This window comes from Gobio gobio (assembly GCF_949357685.1).
Source record: "Gobio gobio genome assembly, chromosome: 10".
Taxonomy (NCBI): domain Eukaryota; kingdom Metazoa; phylum Chordata; class Actinopteri; order Cypriniformes; family Gobionidae; genus Gobio; species Gobio gobio.
The window spans coordinates 1,359,604-1,377,873 of NC_137116.1; the positions used below are offsets into that span (position 1 = coordinate 1,359,604).

Sequence of the window (18,270 nt, forward strand, 5' to 3'; positions counted from 1 at the left end):
ACAAATGCCACTCTCACTCCCCTTGTTAATGCCAATCTTAAGAAGGCTCATTTGGACCCCCATTTGCATTTCCACCTGTGATCAATTTACTACAACTGCTAAACATCTTCCAGGCTCCAAAAATTTTTTTTTGTTGTCTCATTCCAAAATTTCAAGCAGCTGGTGCCAGAGACAGATTCAACTACAATCCCAGCCCTCATTATTCTCTGCTGATCTTCCCATAAAGTGAAAGTGTTGTGAAGGCCAAGTATGGTAACCCATACTAGGAATTTGTCCTCTGCATTCAACCCATCAAAGTTTGTGCACACACACTTGGAGTAGTGAGTAGAGTACCGTTGATAGATTGTATCCTGCCATCTTTGCTTTGTTCGTCCACGTGGAAGGCAGTGTCAGCAACAGTGCCTGGTGCTGCTCGTAGGATGGTATCCATACCTCTGAAGATGGATTGTCTCTGTACAGCACTGGTTAAGGAGAGACATACCAGTAATCCAGCAGAGCATATGCATCTCAATAACGCTCTTGGTAACTGGCCAGCATTCAGCACCATACAGTGCGACGTACTCACATTCGATATATTTTTGACGTGAGACGGATTGCTATGTGCTTATTACTCAAGTGACTTATTTCCAGCGCATCCAGGCCACATTCACCCTACCACACACTTCATTATTGATACCAATATCACTTTGCAAGCGCAATCATAGATACTTAAAACTTTTTGTCTTCATCAGTGCTTGTTGCTATCAGAAGGATTGGTTTCCAAATATTTAGTTTTCTTGATGTTGAGGCGGAGGCCATATTGGCTGAGGCGGTCATTCCATGCCTGGACTTGGTGTTCCAGTTCTTCCCAGTTGGTGGCAGCCCCCCGCTAATGGAGAGCGACTGCCCACCGCAATGAGTGAGCCAGAGCCCTATGAGAAAGGGACAGCGTCGACCATCAGCCAGAGACAGAGCCAGAGCCCCAGAGAGAGTCTGACCAGGGGTGTGAGCCAGCAATATCTGTGGCAGAGGGAATACTGGTGGAATTAGATATCGAGGACTGGCTGAATGATTTGGACATGAAGGTACTGCCTCCCACCCTATATTATCAGCTTGTTCTTCATCATCGCTGTTCCAAGACAGCAGTGAAATGGCATCATTGACCTGTTGGGAATTGGAATTACTGTCATTGATCCCGTCAAGCTTACCTCTGTCACCCTCACAGCAAAGCTCAGCCAGTCCTCCAGCCCTGCCTTAGCTGGATGTCTGCAGCCCTTCGCCTTGCAGTGACGTGAAGCCTCAGGTTGGGCAATCACCAGCCTCGCCTGAGCAAGAGGATCCTTTGGCCCCATGTCCGGCCTCTCTGATCCCTTTGCTCCACCTCTGTCCGTCAGCTTCACCTTGGCTCCTCCCACCCTCGCCTCCACCAGAGACCCTTAGCCTTGCAGCTTCACCTTTACTGGCTTCACCTTGCTCAGTCATCGAAAGTCTATTTTCGCCACAGTCTTCCTTCCCTCTGACTGCTCCTCTGTCCTCAGTCTCACAGGCTCCACCTCAGACTTTGGGCACTCTGCCTAAGATGTTTTCGCCTCGACTCCGCCTAGGTCTCCAGTACCAGCGGAGTCAGCTTTCCATTTGCGCCCTAGGATCCATCGGCTCCTTCTCCGTCGATCGTTGTACAGATGGCGTTGGCCTTGTTGAGGAAAGTTGCTAGCCATTCATTCATGATGACATACAGCTCCTTCAACTTCCAACAATCCGCTGGCAGATTGTCAAAGCCTGGTGCTTTGGAGTTCTTCATGCTATCAATGGCTTTGGCAACTTCTTCAATTATAAAACAAGGGACAGCGTTTAGAATGCAAATGTGGGAATTCAATGTTGGATATCTATGTGAAATAGTGTTGCCAGCGTTTCAAGATCTCACGCCAAAGATTATATAAACATATAAAAAAAATAAACATGACAAAAACAACAAAAGTACTAAAACATTAACTGATATTAAAATGAAAGCAAATTTTAAAAATAAAAACCAATTTAAAATATGAACAAAACATATATTAATATGTTACTGATACTAAGCAAATGTTCATTGTATTTTATATGTAATTATTATCTCATTAGCTGTCATTATATTATAGCTATATTGTGTGTGTGTATATATCGGCCATTGACCAACCTGTTTTCAGCATTGACAATTGAAACAGTCAACCGCTAGTTTTAACCTTAGATTATATATTTTGCTTTGTTTTATCTATCTGCAACATTGAAAGTGATGTAAAACTCAGTGCATGTTAATGATAGTGTGAGTTGCGTGTCTGTGTCTGTGTGTTTAAGAGTGTTTTGGGGATGGCTGAGGTGTGTACAGGTCTGTAAGCAGAGGCAGGCATCCGCTCTGTTCTTTTCATGCTACAGACTCTTGCGTGTCTGTTTCTCTCAGTGGAGAATCATCTGTGCTCAGCAGCGGCTCGCCAACAGCAAAGTAAAACACAGAATCCACCTGAGAGTCAAAGTCATCTTACAGCAGTGGAGAAAACATGCACACTGTGAGTCAAAATCATTACTGAATTAGGTCAAATTTGTATCTGATTTTTTTTTTTCGTGCTTTTCTGTTATACTGCAGTTTAAACGTTTCCCTTCAAATGCATGTATATAATTAATATGCATATATAATGCAAATAAAGTATATTTCCTTATAATACACATTGCAAAGCAATATTGCAGTATATTGAGTGTATGCATTATAACATAAAAAATAACGGTAGATATTTATTTTATAGTACTGTTCCCCATGTACATACTATACTTATTATAGTAATTGCAATAACTGGGTAATAATAACCTGAACCTGAACCTAGCCCTAAACCTAACCTTACCCCATGTAGTTACCTTATATTACTCAATACTTTTCTTAAATAAGTACACCTACTGTAAAACAAAGTGCAACCATAATAACTATTAATAAACTAATAAAAGCACATGCATGCTCCTGTGATTTAGATAGGGCCCATCGACAGGCTCTTCTGAATGAATATGATGAGAGGAGGAAGATTGTCATGAAGAGAAGAACATTTCTCATGTGGAGCAAGGCAGTGGAATATTTCAGAAGATCTCAACATTATAACCAAAGAGCCTTAAAATACAGGTGTGTGTGGAAATGAGAAAAAGCATGGTGTAATATAAGTAAGTTGTCATTTATTGGACACTGTTATCCAAAACAGCTTGCACCAAGGGGGATGCCTGACAGGTCATCAAATAAGGCTCATTCTTAAACCATATTCTTATATACAGTGTATATATCAATTCAACTTTATTTCCAGACTCAAGCTCCATTAGAATAGAAACCTACAACAAACAACACAACATTTACATTCAAAACCTTTAAAAGAGACAATTATACCAATATTTTCTCAAAGGTGACTGGCATCGCACCACTTTGCCTTGGGTTTGACAACAGCATAATAATAGCATTCTGTGAATTATCCAGCCGACAAATAAATGTACACATCACATTTTTCAAAAAAACAAAACAAAAAAAAATCAGTATAATCATCATACAGTCATTGTAGGCAACCTGAAGCTTACATAGTCTCACTTTTTTTAAACTTAACCTACAAAGGAGCAGTATAAAAAGTAGTACAGTATGCTCTAAAAAGGTTTTTCTTAACCTGATCTGATATTATACTAGCTTGGGCATATAACATATGGCGATACAGGGGTGGAAATGGGGGGTCCGCGGGGGGACGGAGTTCCAGTTGAAAAAAAAAATGGTTCAATTTTATTTTATTTTTAATTAAAAGGATTTTTATATTTTAGCAACTCAATATTCTACAATAAAATAGCCACATATAAACGTAATTTAATGTATAATAATAAAAACGTAATGGAATATTCTGTGATAAAGGTTGTGCAATGTCAACTTTTGTGATTGGCCAATGCCGGCAGACTGCAGTCAATGAAAATGCTTCTCCATTGGTGTGTGCTTGAGGTAAATGTGATTTTTGACCGAAAACCCGTTACTTTAACAGATGCCATAACAGAAACTTTGAAATGATAAAGCTGTGTTAACATAACTGAAAGTATCCTGTCTATAAATATAATAATAATACATAAATGGTCATCTAAAAATTATCCGGCCGTCTTTCCCGAAAAGAACTTGAATTTCCGTTATATCGAGTGAAATCAGATCCAGAAACGCACACTGTAATCCAGAAATGCATGCGAGATATGCACAAAACACACACAAATGGCAACCCATGCTGGTCAAAATTGGAAATGCAATGAAAACACAGGCCAAGCATGTAATGATACCTGGAAAATAAAATAAGGATTAAAAGGGATTTAAGGTAATAAAAAAAATAATAAAAAAAAGAATGGTAAAAGCAGTTCTAGTCTAATTGTAGCCTCGATGTGAGGTAATCCATTTAGGCTAAACTCTTTGCTAATAGTATTTTATTTAAAATATGCACACATTTAATATTCAAAATATGTCAAAAGTGCAAAACGTGTCTTATAACATATTTTAATAAAATATGGCGAAATTCCATAAAAAATATGAACAGTTTACATCACTGTATTATTACTGTGGGTCGTTGAATACATCTATCATAAACAGTTGTCAAATATTAAATGTTTAGCTACATATATCTCACCACGCACCCCAAAAATGATAAGTCGTTTTTATTTTATTAATTGATTGATTAATGATTGTCTAAAATGTCTAAACATAAAGGTAAAAATAGTATTATATTAATTTGAAAAGTGTTTGTTTTCCAGTAGATGGCAGCAATCCTCCACTAAACCAAAGCACATGTTCACGTTATCATCATGAATGAAAATGAGAAATATAGATATTTTTTAGAAGTGGATTTTAGGCTACATAAAATGTTGCCATTTTATATAAATGCATTAATGTGTAGTAATTTAAATAGAGGCAAAACTGAGAGAAAAACTTTCCAAACTAGATCCGCCTAGTGAATTTTGGCCATTTGCACCACTGAGTATACATAAACACTGCCCGGCAAAAGTGTATGTTTCGTAGTATGTTTCTATCATGTTGTATGTTTGGCAACAGTTCTTGTAACCCTAATTGATGGAGTGTGTATGCTTTTCATTTATAAAACAATCATGTAGGAAGGCACATCATAGCCATATTCCAGGATCACAATAGTCAAGATGTCAATGTCATTAGGCTCAAATTGTGAAAGAATGGTTGAGAGGGAGCATGAAGAATCATTTTCACACATGAATTGGCAGTCTGGCAGTCTTTACCTTAAATTAATTGAATATAACATCACAACATTTATTTCCATCAAAAGGTGCTTTTTGGTCCAGATCTTGTATTGACAATGCAAGATTCAAGCACTCTGTAAAGTCTCCTCCAGCACATCCCAAAGACTTTCAATGTCTGGAACAATTTAAGGTCTGGAACAAACAAAGAAGATAATTCAAACACAAGTGATAGCTCAATACAGAACAAAGAGAGAACCAAACTGAGGGTTTAAGGGGCTGTTTACATGACACCATTCTCAACTAAAAATGTTCAGCTTTATATGTGTTTTGGCTGTTCATTTACACGACAACAGTGTAAGAAAAAGTGCAAGTTTTTGAAAATGATACCGCCATTATTTCAGTGTAAACTACAAAAAAACGCAGCAAATTTGTGGAAATGGTGATGTCATGCACATGCATATTATGTGTTTAGTTGTGCGCATAGTGTTTCTTTACAAAGTGACATCGCCAACTACTGGCCTGGAGTGCATAATACAGAGTTTTTAATCATTTTCGAGGATCTGTGAGAACAGGGATCGTTTTGACGACATTGTCGTCTGTACGCGCAAAACGCAAAGGAAAAACATTATTGTTTTTAGTACATCGTTGTCATGTAAACATACCCTAAATACAAAAAAAAAAAAAAACTGAACAACTGTATTATGCATTCCAAACTGAACAAAAACAGGTGGTGAACATAATCAGTAACTAAGGGGAGAAATGAGAACATACTTAGTAACCATGACAACCAAAGAAACAGGAACAATTTTAATGGGGAAACAATTTTGCAAAATAGCTGAATTGAATTATTGAGCTTATGCCAATATAAGCGCAACATAATTAAATGCTGCTAAAAAGTTTTAACTTTGATTAAAAAAAATAAAAAAAACATTCTATGGGGAAGTAATTCAATATTCTTTTCTATTCTACCTACAGGTATTTCTCTCAGTATTTCTCTCAGTGGCTTCATGATTGCAGGCATCATTCAGAGCTGCTGTGTATAAGCAGAGAGCTGGAGGAGGTCCGGACACAGAGACTACAGCAGAGAGCTTTCTGTCTCTGGCAACTCAAACTCAGCCATTTACATTCTCAAAAACTTCACATCACGAGTCTCATCCACTGCCGGGAAGACCCAGGGCATCTCCGTCTTTATCTGTGTGTGTGGAGGGAGAGACTTGTTGAGAGGAAGAGGGCCCGACTTTTAATGCATCGGTGGAGACAACACATCTCACGGGCCAGAAAGCAGAGAAACATCATGCGGATGATGAAAAACATGTTCCTGTGCTGGAAAGCAGCTTTCGGACAGAGGGTCAGGAGCAGAGATCACTGTACACAGAGTCAGCAGAGGAGGTGAGATTGGGTCTTAAAGGGATAGTTCACCCAAAAATGAAAATTAGCCCATGATTTACTAACCCTAAACCTCAAGTCATCCTAGGTGTATATTCTAGAGTTATATATATAAAAAAATGTCCTGGCTCTTCCAAGCTTTATGATGGCAGTGAATGACTGTTTCTGTTTTGAAGTCCATACACTTGCATCTATCCATCATAAAAATGCTCCACACGGCTCTGGGGGGTTAATAAAGGCCTTGTGGAGCGCAGCGGTGCGTTTGTGTAATAAAAATATCCATATTTAAAACTTTAAAAACTGTAATCTCTAACTTCCGCTAACTGTTGTATGCGCACGTTCACGAGAGACTGGCGTTCCAGCGTATGACGTAGGACGCAGGCGTAGCGTAAGTTCCAGTGACGAACGCAGAGGATAGAGCAAAACAAAACTTGGTTCTCGCGAGAACTAGCATATTCTCACCAGAGTGTCCTACGGCATACGCTGGAATGCCAGTCTCTCGTGAACACGCAGGTTGGTGTAAGTGCTACTACACATATTATAGAAGTAAAATAGGCCAAAATCTCATAATAATCAGTGTATAAAAAATTATGTTTTTTTCTATAGTGTCATGCCTTAAAGTGGTAGTTCACCCCCCCAAAAAAAAGAATATTCTGCCATAATTTACCTTTATGTTATTCAATCCCATAAGACTTTCTTTCTTCCATGAAACACAAAATGAAATATTTAGCAGAATGTCAAAGCTGCTGGAGATTATAAAGAAAACACCATACAAGTGTAAAAAAAGCAGTCAATATGACTTGCGTACTATATTCCAAACTTCTGAATCCATATGATCGATTTGTGTTAGGAACAGTCCAAAATTAATCAATACTTTATGAGACACACAAGAGACAATGACTTTTGGCATCAATGACAAACTTTTTTATGGTTGCTTTGTGATGCATTTTTGTCCTTCTTGAAGTTTGACAGACCCCAGTTACATCATACTTTTTGTTTAAAAAAAAAAGGCTTTTTGCCTTCTAGCTGACAATGCATGTAATACCGACCTCAGCCTCAACAAACAGGCAAAAGCCTCCCAAAAAAATACTGAAAAGTATTTTGTGCTGTCATTTGCATTGCATTTGCATGCCAAGCTTTTGGCTTTAATAGGACTTATTCTCCATGTAGGGTTCTGCTGGCATGGTACAGACAAACAGTATCAGCACAAAGACTGAGGTACAGAGAGGCCTGGTTCCAGTACAGCAGTGAGATGAGACTGCAGGCTGCTGTATTCATGCAGTGGGGAAGAGTTCTGATCCAGGGTCAGCAGAGGAAGTGTGCAATGGAGAGCCAGCTCATCATCCATCAGAGCAGAGTTAGTGGTCAAGCTTTTCATCGCTGGAGAACTGCTGCCACAGAATGTAGAGTGAATAAAACATGTAACAACAGACTACTTCACAAGGTTTGTGTCACAGTTATGTTTTGTTCATGGACTTCTTGTGTGTATCATTTGTCACTTGATTCTTTGTTCTGTTTCCCGCCACTTATCTGTTTCCATGGTCACCGTCATTATGAGTTAATTCCCTTCCAGCTGTGTGTCATCATTCTCGTTTGGGTTCCCTATTTAGTTCTCCCTGTTTCCCCAGTCTGGGTCTGATCTCCGTCGTGTTCCGTGCGTGTTGTACAAACTCTGTTATAGCTCACCTGAGAACTTTCGATATTAAAGTCTCCTTTTGATTGTGAAGCTGCCTGTCTTCGTCTTCCTGCCAACCACAACGCCTGACAGAAGATCAGATCGCCTGATAAAAATGGACGAGTGGGTAAACATTCTTGTCCTGGCTCAGGAGAGCCAACATATGCTGTCTTTTCTAACCCGTTTTATCTCTGTGGCCGTTGCTAGCGATCTCGAGGACAAGATGCTGAAGATGCTATTCAGGATCGGGATCGGGCCCAGAGATGTCCTCTGTCTTCGTCAAAAGCCCAGTGATGCCCCCTATCTCCGTCCAAAGTCCAGAGAAATATCCGCCAAGAGCTCGTTGACACCTGTCTCTGTCAAGAGCCCTGAGACAACCCCTGTCTCCTCCCAAAACCCGGTGAGAACCCCTGTGTCCACTGAAGACCCCAAAGAGGGTCAAAGAGAGGCTCCAGTCACTGACCAACGTCCAGTGATAGCTCCAGCCGGTGACGAAAGTCCAGAGAAGGCTTCTGCCCGCGATGAAAGTCCAGAGAGGAATTCTTCCTTCACCCAGAGTCCAGAGAGGGCTCTATCTCCTGTCCAAAGCCCAAAAAAGACTTTGTCTACTGTCCGGAGTTCTGTGAGGACACTGGTACTGCCGGGGTCTCCTGAAACCCCCCCCCCATCCCCCCTCTCCCGTCTCCGCTCATCTCTGTCCTTCCAGCCTGTCTTCCGTCACCATCTGTCAGCCCCTCTGCTCACCTTCCATCCACCTTCGGAGTGGGGTGGTCGCCATGGGTCTGCCAGCCCACAGCTACATCTGAGCTGGTGGATCCATGGTTTCCGCCTCCAACCTCCACAACCAGGACTCCACCTCAGCCCATCAAGCCTTTGACGATGCCCTTGCTCTCACCTCCTTCTGCTCTGCCTTGGACCACCAGTTCCACCGGTCTCCCTCTCCCCTCCAATGTCATCTTGGTCGCTCGTCAACCCGCCCTCGCCTTGGGACTCCACTCGTCTGGCTGTGCCTCCTCCCTCCATCCCTTGGGCTCAGTTGGGCTCCTTGCTCCTTCCTACTTCCTACCCTTCTCGGGGCTCGGTCGGTCCAGCTCCACAGTGGCCTGTTGTGTCACCTCGGTTGCTGGAGCCCAGGTCATCGCCAGACCCCGCCGGATCTTGGTGCGTCAGCCCAGCGGCTACACCATGGTATCCACTGGCTCCGCCTCTGTCAGTCGGCTCCCTGGAGTCATCAGCCCTACCTCCTCCATTGTTTTTCCCTCCATCAGCTCCGCCCTGGGTCTTCCTATAGACAGTTTACCCTTCTCCTATTAACCCTCCACCTGAGCCCCTACCCTCCCTCCGCTGGTGATCCATTATACGGCGCGAGGCTGCGCCTTCTGGGGAGGGGTGTATTGTCACAATTATGTTTTGTTCATGGACTTCCTGTGTGTTTTCATTTGTCACTTGATTCTTTGTTCTGTTTCCCACCACTCATCTGTTTCCATGGTCACCGTCATTATGAGTTAAATCCCTTCCAGCTGTGTGTCATCATTCTTGTTTGGGTTCCCTATTTAGTTCTCTCTGTTTCCCCAGTCTGGGTCTGATATCCGCCGTTTCCCGTGCATGTTAATGTGTTGTGCAAACTCTGTTATAGCTCACCTGAGAACCTTCAATATTAAAGTCTCCTTTTGATTGTGAACCAGCTAGTCTTCGTCTTCCTGCCAACCACAATGCCTGTTATACTGTTATACTGTTAACGCTGATTATCTCTTCATCATGGCACCTGTTAGTGGTTGGTATATATTAGGCAGCAAGTGAACATGCAGGTAAAATGGGCAGATGCAAGGATTTGAGCGAGTTTGACAAGGGCCAAATTGTGATGTCTGGATGACTGGGTCAGAGCATCTCCAAAACTGCAGCTCTTGTGGGGTGTTCTCGGTCTGCAGTGGTCAGTATCTATCAAAAGTGGTCCAAGGAAGGAACAGTGGTGAACCGGTGATAGGGTCTTATGCGGCCACTGCTCATTGATGAATGGGGAGCAAAGGCTGACCCATGTAGTCCGATCAAACAGACAAGCTACTTTAGTGAGCATCAGAACTAGACCATGGAGCAATGGAAGAAGGGGGCCTGGTCTGATCAATCACGTTTTCTTTTACATCATGGGTGCGTGTGCGTTGCTTACCTGGGGAACACATGGCACCAGGATGCACTATGAGAAGAAGGCAAGCCGACAGAGGCAGTGTGATGCTTTGGGCAATGTTCTGCTGGGAAACATTGGGTCCTGCCATCCATGTGGATGTTACTTTGACACGTACCAGCTACCGAAGCATTGTTGCAGACCATGTACACCCTTTCATGGAAACGGTATTCCCTGGTGGCTGTGGCCTCTTTCAGCAGGACAATGTGCCCTGCCACAAAGCAAAAAAACGTTCAGGAATGGTTTGAGGTGTTGACTTGGCCTCCAAATTCCCCAGATCTCAATCCAATCTGTGGGATGTGCTGAACAAACAAGTCCGATCCATTGAGGCCCCACCTCACAACTTACAGGACTTAAAGGATCAGCTGCTAAACATCTTGGTGCCAGTTACCACAGCACACCTTCAAGGGTCTAGTGGAGTCCATGCATTGACAGGTCAGAGCTGTTTTGGCAGCAAAATGGGACCAACACAAAATTAGGAAGGTGGTCATAATGTTATGCCTGATCGGTGTATATAGTGCTTTATACAATACAGATTGTTTCAACAAGCTTTACAGTGATAACGGAATTAATGAACAGTGATGTAAACAGCGCAATTATGCTGTGAAGCAGGTATAAAAAAAAGAAAATAGTGTCATTATTCAGTTAAAATCAGTTCAGTGTTGATTCTGTTTGGTTTAATATCTGTGTAAAGTTAATCAATTATGGCATGAGTTCAATTCAGCTATAAAGCAGCTCTGCAGAAAATAGTGATGTCATCATTCAGCTCAGTTCAGCTCTCATCCAATAGTGCCAGTCCAGTCAAGTGAATGATATTGCTGAAAATGTTGTGCTTTAATTTAATCTAATTTCTAATCTAATCTGATTTACCTATGTGTATTTACTTCTATTTACAGTTGTTCAAGCGTTGGACACATAGCAGGGATTTGTTGAAAGTAGCAGACATGTTCTGTGTTAAGAAGGAAAGAAGTGAAGAACGGTTAGCTCTAAGGACGTGGTCACTGTGGGCCAAAGGTAAACTTGTATTTATAATTTTTTTTTTTTTTTTTTTTTAAAGAAGAAAAAACTTTGCAAACATTCAAAAAGACATGTGTTATATTTGAAATAATAAAACAATAGATGGACTGATCTAAAATATTTTGTATAGTTAATGTGATGAACTTCACCTTTGGACACTTGTGTGAACTTCACATAGCCCTTAAAATCACCAAAACAACAGTAAAGTCATTATAAAAATGGCACAGAAAGTAAAGTTAGAGAAAAGTTTCTGCAGCTCTTGTTTGATATTGTGTATTTAATTCAGTAACATTGACACATTTTAAGTGTGGCTTCAGTGTCTAAATGCTTTTTTCTCCACTAGAGCATAAAGCCCAGAGGCAGATGGGGGAGGCTGTGAGTCTCTGGCTGGAGGGCAGAGGAGTATCTAGAACGTTCCATCATTGGGTCAGAGTGTACCAAAAATACCAGAAAGCTTCCCAACACAGACAGACACAGCTTTCACACAGGTAAAAACTAATCGGTTTTAAGTAAAAGTAAATAAAACAGACTCATACTAGCACAAAACAATAAAAGCCCTAATCGGATTGTAATTGTTTCCTGCCACCTCAGTGATACAACTCGTGCATTCGGATGGTGTTTCATTCACGGTAGAGGAGCGAGTTTTGTGATCCTGCGCACCTGCAAACGCGCTGCTCACGTGGTCAATAACATGATTGTATGCTGTAAATGAAATGTCATATGCTAATAAGAATAAATGTACATTTAAATCAATAGTAGGAAAATAATATCCTAATTATTATTTAATTATTTAAATCTGTTTAAAAATAGGAAGACATATAGAAGCACATTATAGGCTAGTTAAAAATGGTTTTCTGTCTTGTATTCTATCTCAAAATAAAGGATGTAATTTTATTCCACATGGAAATGAGCAGAAATAAGTTAATACAGCCTCTTATTTACATGAGGTAAACATAATGTTGCTTGGTTATTTTAACATATATAATTGCTGCTATAATAACGGCCCATTTCAAATGTTTACAGTGCTTTTCTTCTTGTTATTTTTTGAGTGGTTATGAAATATATTTATCTCGTAAATACTTGCCAGCATTTCAGTAATAACCGTGGAGGCTAGATCTTTAAAATTCACAGCAATAAAATCACTGACTAGCCCCTGTAAATGATTAAAATACCTTATGACCCCGCAATGAACAATTACCGTCAGAAAAGGGCTATAGTCTATACAAAATCCTTAAAACTCAAGAATATTGCCACAGCAATGATACATTTGGAGCTAGATTGTGAAAAATGTACAACGATGTGTGAAAACAAACAAAGTATTTTATGTTTGTAGTTTTGAGAAATAAGCTCTGACTGTTTTTGAATATTGGTTATAAATATTTGGCTAATATTAGCTAATAATTAGTGATATTTTCATGAGCCATATCAGAGCTGTGGAGAGAAGAGTGCATGGACTTACCCATCTGTATTGGACCTGTTGGAAAAACCAAACTGAAGCAACATTGCTGTATACACAACAAGTAAGTAATCCACATCAATGAACATTTATTATTATGATGGCCAAGTTACCAGGGCCAGCCCGTACTATAGTTAACACAGGTGGCCTCCTGGGGCCCCAACGTTTAATCAACATAACTATCAAATAACTGACAAATAACTTCTATCCAAATGACAATCAATACAGTATAAGTAAACAAAACAAAATGTAGAGGGAATCATAATAAATTCATAATTTATTAATGTTGCGTAGGATCTCTTGGATATCGGTTACTGTATTTTTATCCACAGTTTCCAAACCATCCTCAAAATTGCTCAAGTTGTCGGATATGTACAAAAAAGGTCACAGAAATGTATTGCTTTGCAGCTATTTGAGAATTTTTTTTGTGTGTTTAAAGCAGGTTTGGATGGCAGAGGCAGCACTTCTGGTGCCAAAGATCTGCAATGATGACAAAAATCAGCAAAAATTTGGGCAATTAACCTTGTAAAGCCTGACATATTAAATAATAATCAGATTTTAAAAAATAAATAAAATGAAACCGTGAAACAATGTTCAAGGCTTAGGGAAAAAAGAAGCGGGAACCAGCAAACGATCAAAGTAACTATAATAATAATAAACATAAACGACTAAATGAAAGTAAAGTGGCAGCCCCTCAGGGACGACTGCCGCATATAAACATAATAAAACACAACGTTAGTCCAGGCCTGGTTCTTTCTCCTCTTTCACTGTTGTAACTCCTCCTTTTAATCTTCCAGAGCTCCTCCGTGGGACTCGAGACCGGTGTGGCGCACAGGTGACGCTCATAAACACTCATCCCACCGGTCTCACTCCGTTCCCACGGCTCTCTGCCCCGCCCTGCTTACCACAAAGTTTATTAAACCTTTAGACAAAATATACATACACATGTAATTAAAAAGTTTGCATGTTTGTTTTTTTTTGAGCATCATATTTGATACATCATTCTTTTACATTTATGGCTCATATCGTATTATATAATGTAGAAGAATATGCCGCTCATACTCAAAAAGTAAAACAAATTAAGCAAAAATTTGCAAGTTGATGCAGTTGATGTTATTTATATGGCCAAAAAGTAAGATTCAATTTTAAATGTAAATCAGTTGTACAGCTTATATTGCAAATCAATGAGATTTTAAAGGGATAGTTAATGAGAATGAAAATTCTGTACATTTACTCACCCTCAAGTTGTTCCAAACCTGTTTGAGTTTCTTTCTCCTGCTGAACACAAAAGAAGATATTTTGAAGATTGTCTGTAACCAAAAAGTTGATTGGTACCATTGACTTTCATAGTACTTTTTTTTCATATGGAAGTCAGTGGGGTGGTCACATCAACTCTTTGGTTACCCATATTATTCATAATGTGTTCAGCAGAAGAAAGAAATTCATTCAGGTTTTGAACAACTTGAGGGTGAGTAAATGTCTGAATTTTCATTTTTGGGTGAACTATATCCATTTAATAAAAGTGTAGCAGTCTGCTTACATAAAATGCATGAATATCACTCTACATCTCCCAATAATGTCCTAGTTGTCACAGTCATTTTCTGCTGTGCTTTGCCCCTCCACCCTACTGGCTCCTCCTTTCCTCCGGTTCCATAATTAGGATGTAAGGATGAAAGATAGTTTAAAAGTTACATTTTTAGTCTAGTCTGCCTCAGTGGTCTAACAGCGCTCGTCATGTCAAAATGGTGGCCAATCAGATCAAAGAAGGCGGGGCTTAATGATCACTGAATATCATTACGCGATGCTTTTAGTTTTTACAGTGAAAGAGTGCGTGCGTGGGTAAGATATAAGTAGCTAAACAATTAATATTCGACAACTGTTTATGATGGATATGTTTAACGACCCAGAGTAACATAGTGATGGAACTTTTTTTATTGAAAATTAATTTTAAATTGAAAATATATCATTTAAATGATGATGCCATTCATAACTGAATGTGATAAGGCAAGAAACGTTTTTTATTTTACATTTTTGACATATTAGATATACAAACAAGAGTTATGTGTGTATATTTTTAAATAAATGAATTACCTCACAACTAGGCTATAAATAGACCTGGAACATCTTTTACCATTCTTATTTCTTCTTTATTCCCTTAAATCCTGTTTAATCCTTAAATTTATTTAATAAAAAATAAAAACAAACTTTGCACTCGATGTCAGGAATGTCAGGAACCGGAACTTCTAAAATGCTTATGCAAATCATTTGCAATGATTTGGCCTAAAAAAAATGTCATCCCTGCAGCAGTTTACAGTTGAACTTAATGTTGAACAAATGTTATTTGTCAACAAACAATGTACAGTGTTCTTAGTTTTAGACATTTATTTTTCATTGTAATTGTCATGTTTGTAGTGGCTATATACTGTAGTTTGGAGGGTAATTGGAGGGGCCCATTTTCTTTCCCAGAGTCCACAAGACCCTGCAAGCAACCAGCAAGAACACAAGCCACTATTAAACAAAATATCTTTGTTTTTACTATAATCCGAGAACATTATCATGACAAAGAATTCTTAAACCTTATCCTTATCTTTCTGGTACAGTATGAGCGCTCTGTGCTGCAAAGATCCTGGCTTACCTGGAAAAAGAGACACATCAGGAACAGAGTGTCTGCTGATTACGCAGCCAACTTTAATAACATGCTATTGGCATGGGTAAGGCAGACACAGTCCACAACTCTTTGAAATCTCACCATATTTGCACAAGATAAACAGGGTCACCATGCACTTAGTATCTCTTAGGTCACTATAATGTGGTCTGTGCTTAATCAACCCAGTGTACCTATAAATAAACTCATAAATATTGACTTTCACCCTTATCGTTCACACTGTCTTATCACTGTTTAACAATGTGGAGCAATATTTTAGATTTTAGAGGGAGAAATTAGTTGTAGAGACCCAATTCTGAGCTTATCATGTACGACTCCCTTGTAAAAAAAAAAAAAGTGTGCTGAATTTGATATATGCTAGTACTTCAAATCTTACACACTCACACACACACACACACACACACACACACACACACACACACACACACACACACACACACACACACACACACACACACACACACACACACACACACACACACACACACACACACACACACACACACACACACACACACACACACACACACACACACACACACACACACACACACACACACACACACACACACACACACACACACACACACACACACACACATATATATATATATATATATATATATATATATATATATATATATATATATATATATATATATATATATATATATATATATATATACATATATATATATATACATATATACATATATATATATATATATATATATATATATATATATACATACATACATACATACATACATACATACATACATACATACATACATACATACATACATACATACATACATACATACATACATACATACATACATACATACATACATACATACATACATACATACATACATACATACATACATACATACATACATATATATATATATATATATATATATATATATATATATATATATATATATATATATATATATATATACATATATATATTAGATTTTAGATGGAGAAATGAGTTGTAGAGACTCAATGTCATGTCTCATATATATATATATATATATATATATACAACCCCAAATCAGAAAAAGTTGGGACAGTATGGAAAACGCAAATAAATAAAAAAAGAAGTGATTTCTAAATTTACTTTGACTTGTATTTCATTGCAGACAATATGAACACAAAATATTTCATGTTTTGTCTGGTCAACTTCATGTAATTTGTAAATATGCATCCTTTCCTGTCATTCAGACCTGCAACACATTTTAAAAAAAGTTGGGACAGGAGCAATTTAGGGCTAGTAATGAGGTAAATGGTTAAATAATGATGTGATTTGAAACAGATGATGTCAACAGGTGATTGTAATTATGATTTGGTACAAAAGCAGCATCCAAGAAAGGTCTAATCCTTTAGGAGCAAAGATGGGCAGAGGATCGCCAGTTTGCCAACAAATATGTGAGAAAATTATTGAAATGTTTAAAAACAATGTTCCTCAAAGAAAGATAGGAAGAGATTTGGATATTTCACATTCAACAGTGCATAACATAATTAAAAGATTCAAGGAATCTGGAGGAATTTCAGTGCGTAAAGGACAAAGGCGCAAGCCTAAGCTGAACAACCGTGATCTCCGATCCCTCAGGCGGCACTGCATCAATAATTGTCATTCATCTATAAGCGATATCACCACATGGGCTCAGGACTACTTTGGCAAACCTTTGTCAAGTACCACAATACGTAGTTACATCCACAAATGCCAGTTAAAACTGTACTGTGCCAAAAGGAAGCCCTATGTTAACAGTGTCCAGAAGCGCCGTTGACTTCTCTGGGCTCGGAGGCATCTGGGATGGACCATCACACAGTGGAAACGTGTACTGTGGTCAGATGAATCAGTATTTCAGGTATTTTTTGGGAGGAATGGACGCTGTGTGCTCCGGACCAAAGAAGAAAAGGATCATCCAGACTGTTACCAGCAACAAGTCCAAAAGCCAGGGTCTGTCATGGTATGGGGTTGTGTCAGTGCCCTTGGCAAAGGTAACTTGCACTTCTGTGAAGGCACCATTAATGCTGAAAAGTACATAGAGATTTTGGAGCATAATATGCTGCCTTCAAGAAGACATCTTTTCCAGGGACGTCCATGCATATTTCAACAAGACAATGCAAAACCACATTCTGCACACATTACAAAGTCCTGGCTGCGGAGGAAGAGGGTACGGGTACTTGACTGGCCTGCCTGCAGTCCCGACCTGTCTCCAATAGAGAATGTGTGGCGCATTTTGAAGTGCAAAATGCGACAACGAAGACCCCGTACTGTTGCCCACCTTAAGACTTGTTTGCAGGAAGAATGGGACAAAATTACACCTGAAACACTTCATCACTTGGTGTCTTCAGTCCCTAAACGTCTTTTTAAGTGTTGTGAAAAGGAATGGCAACATTACAAAGTGGTAAATACTTTACTGTCCCAACTTTTTTTGGAATGTGTTGCAGGTCTGAATGACAGGAAAGGATGCATATTTACAAATGACATGAAGTTGACCAGACAAAACATGACATATTTTGTGTTCATATTGTCTGCAATGAAATACAAGTCAAAGTAAATTTAGAAATCACTTCTTTTTTTTTTTTTTGCGTTTTCCATACTGTCCCAAATTTTGGGAAAGAAAGTGCACTTAAAGAAAATGCACTCCGTAACGCACATAAGAACA

The 18,270-nt window shown here is 39.2% G+C and overlaps 1 protein-coding gene across 1 annotated transcript in view; it reads left to right on the forward strand.

The window, feature by feature from the left end:
* LOC307132246 (uncharacterized protein) overlaps nt 1–18,270 on the forward strand; it is a 51,017-nt gene that overhangs the window by 27,965 nt on the left and 4,782 nt on the right. The window contains exons 16-23 of the mRNA XM_079826419.1: nt 2,314–2,522; nt 2,977–3,121; nt 6,184–6,597; nt 7,765–8,038; nt 11,345–11,462; nt 11,809–11,953; nt 12,895–12,985; nt 15,522–15,632. Of these exons, the coding sequence (XP_079682545.1) occupies nt 2,314–2,522; nt 2,977–3,121; nt 6,184–6,597; nt 7,765–8,038; nt 11,345–11,462; nt 11,809–11,953; nt 12,895–12,985; nt 15,522–15,632 (1,507 nt within the window). The remainder of the gene's footprint in view (nt 1–2,313; nt 2,523–2,976; nt 3,122–6,183; nt 6,598–7,764; nt 8,039–11,344; nt 11,463–11,808; nt 11,954–12,894; nt 12,986–15,521; nt 15,633–18,270) is intronic.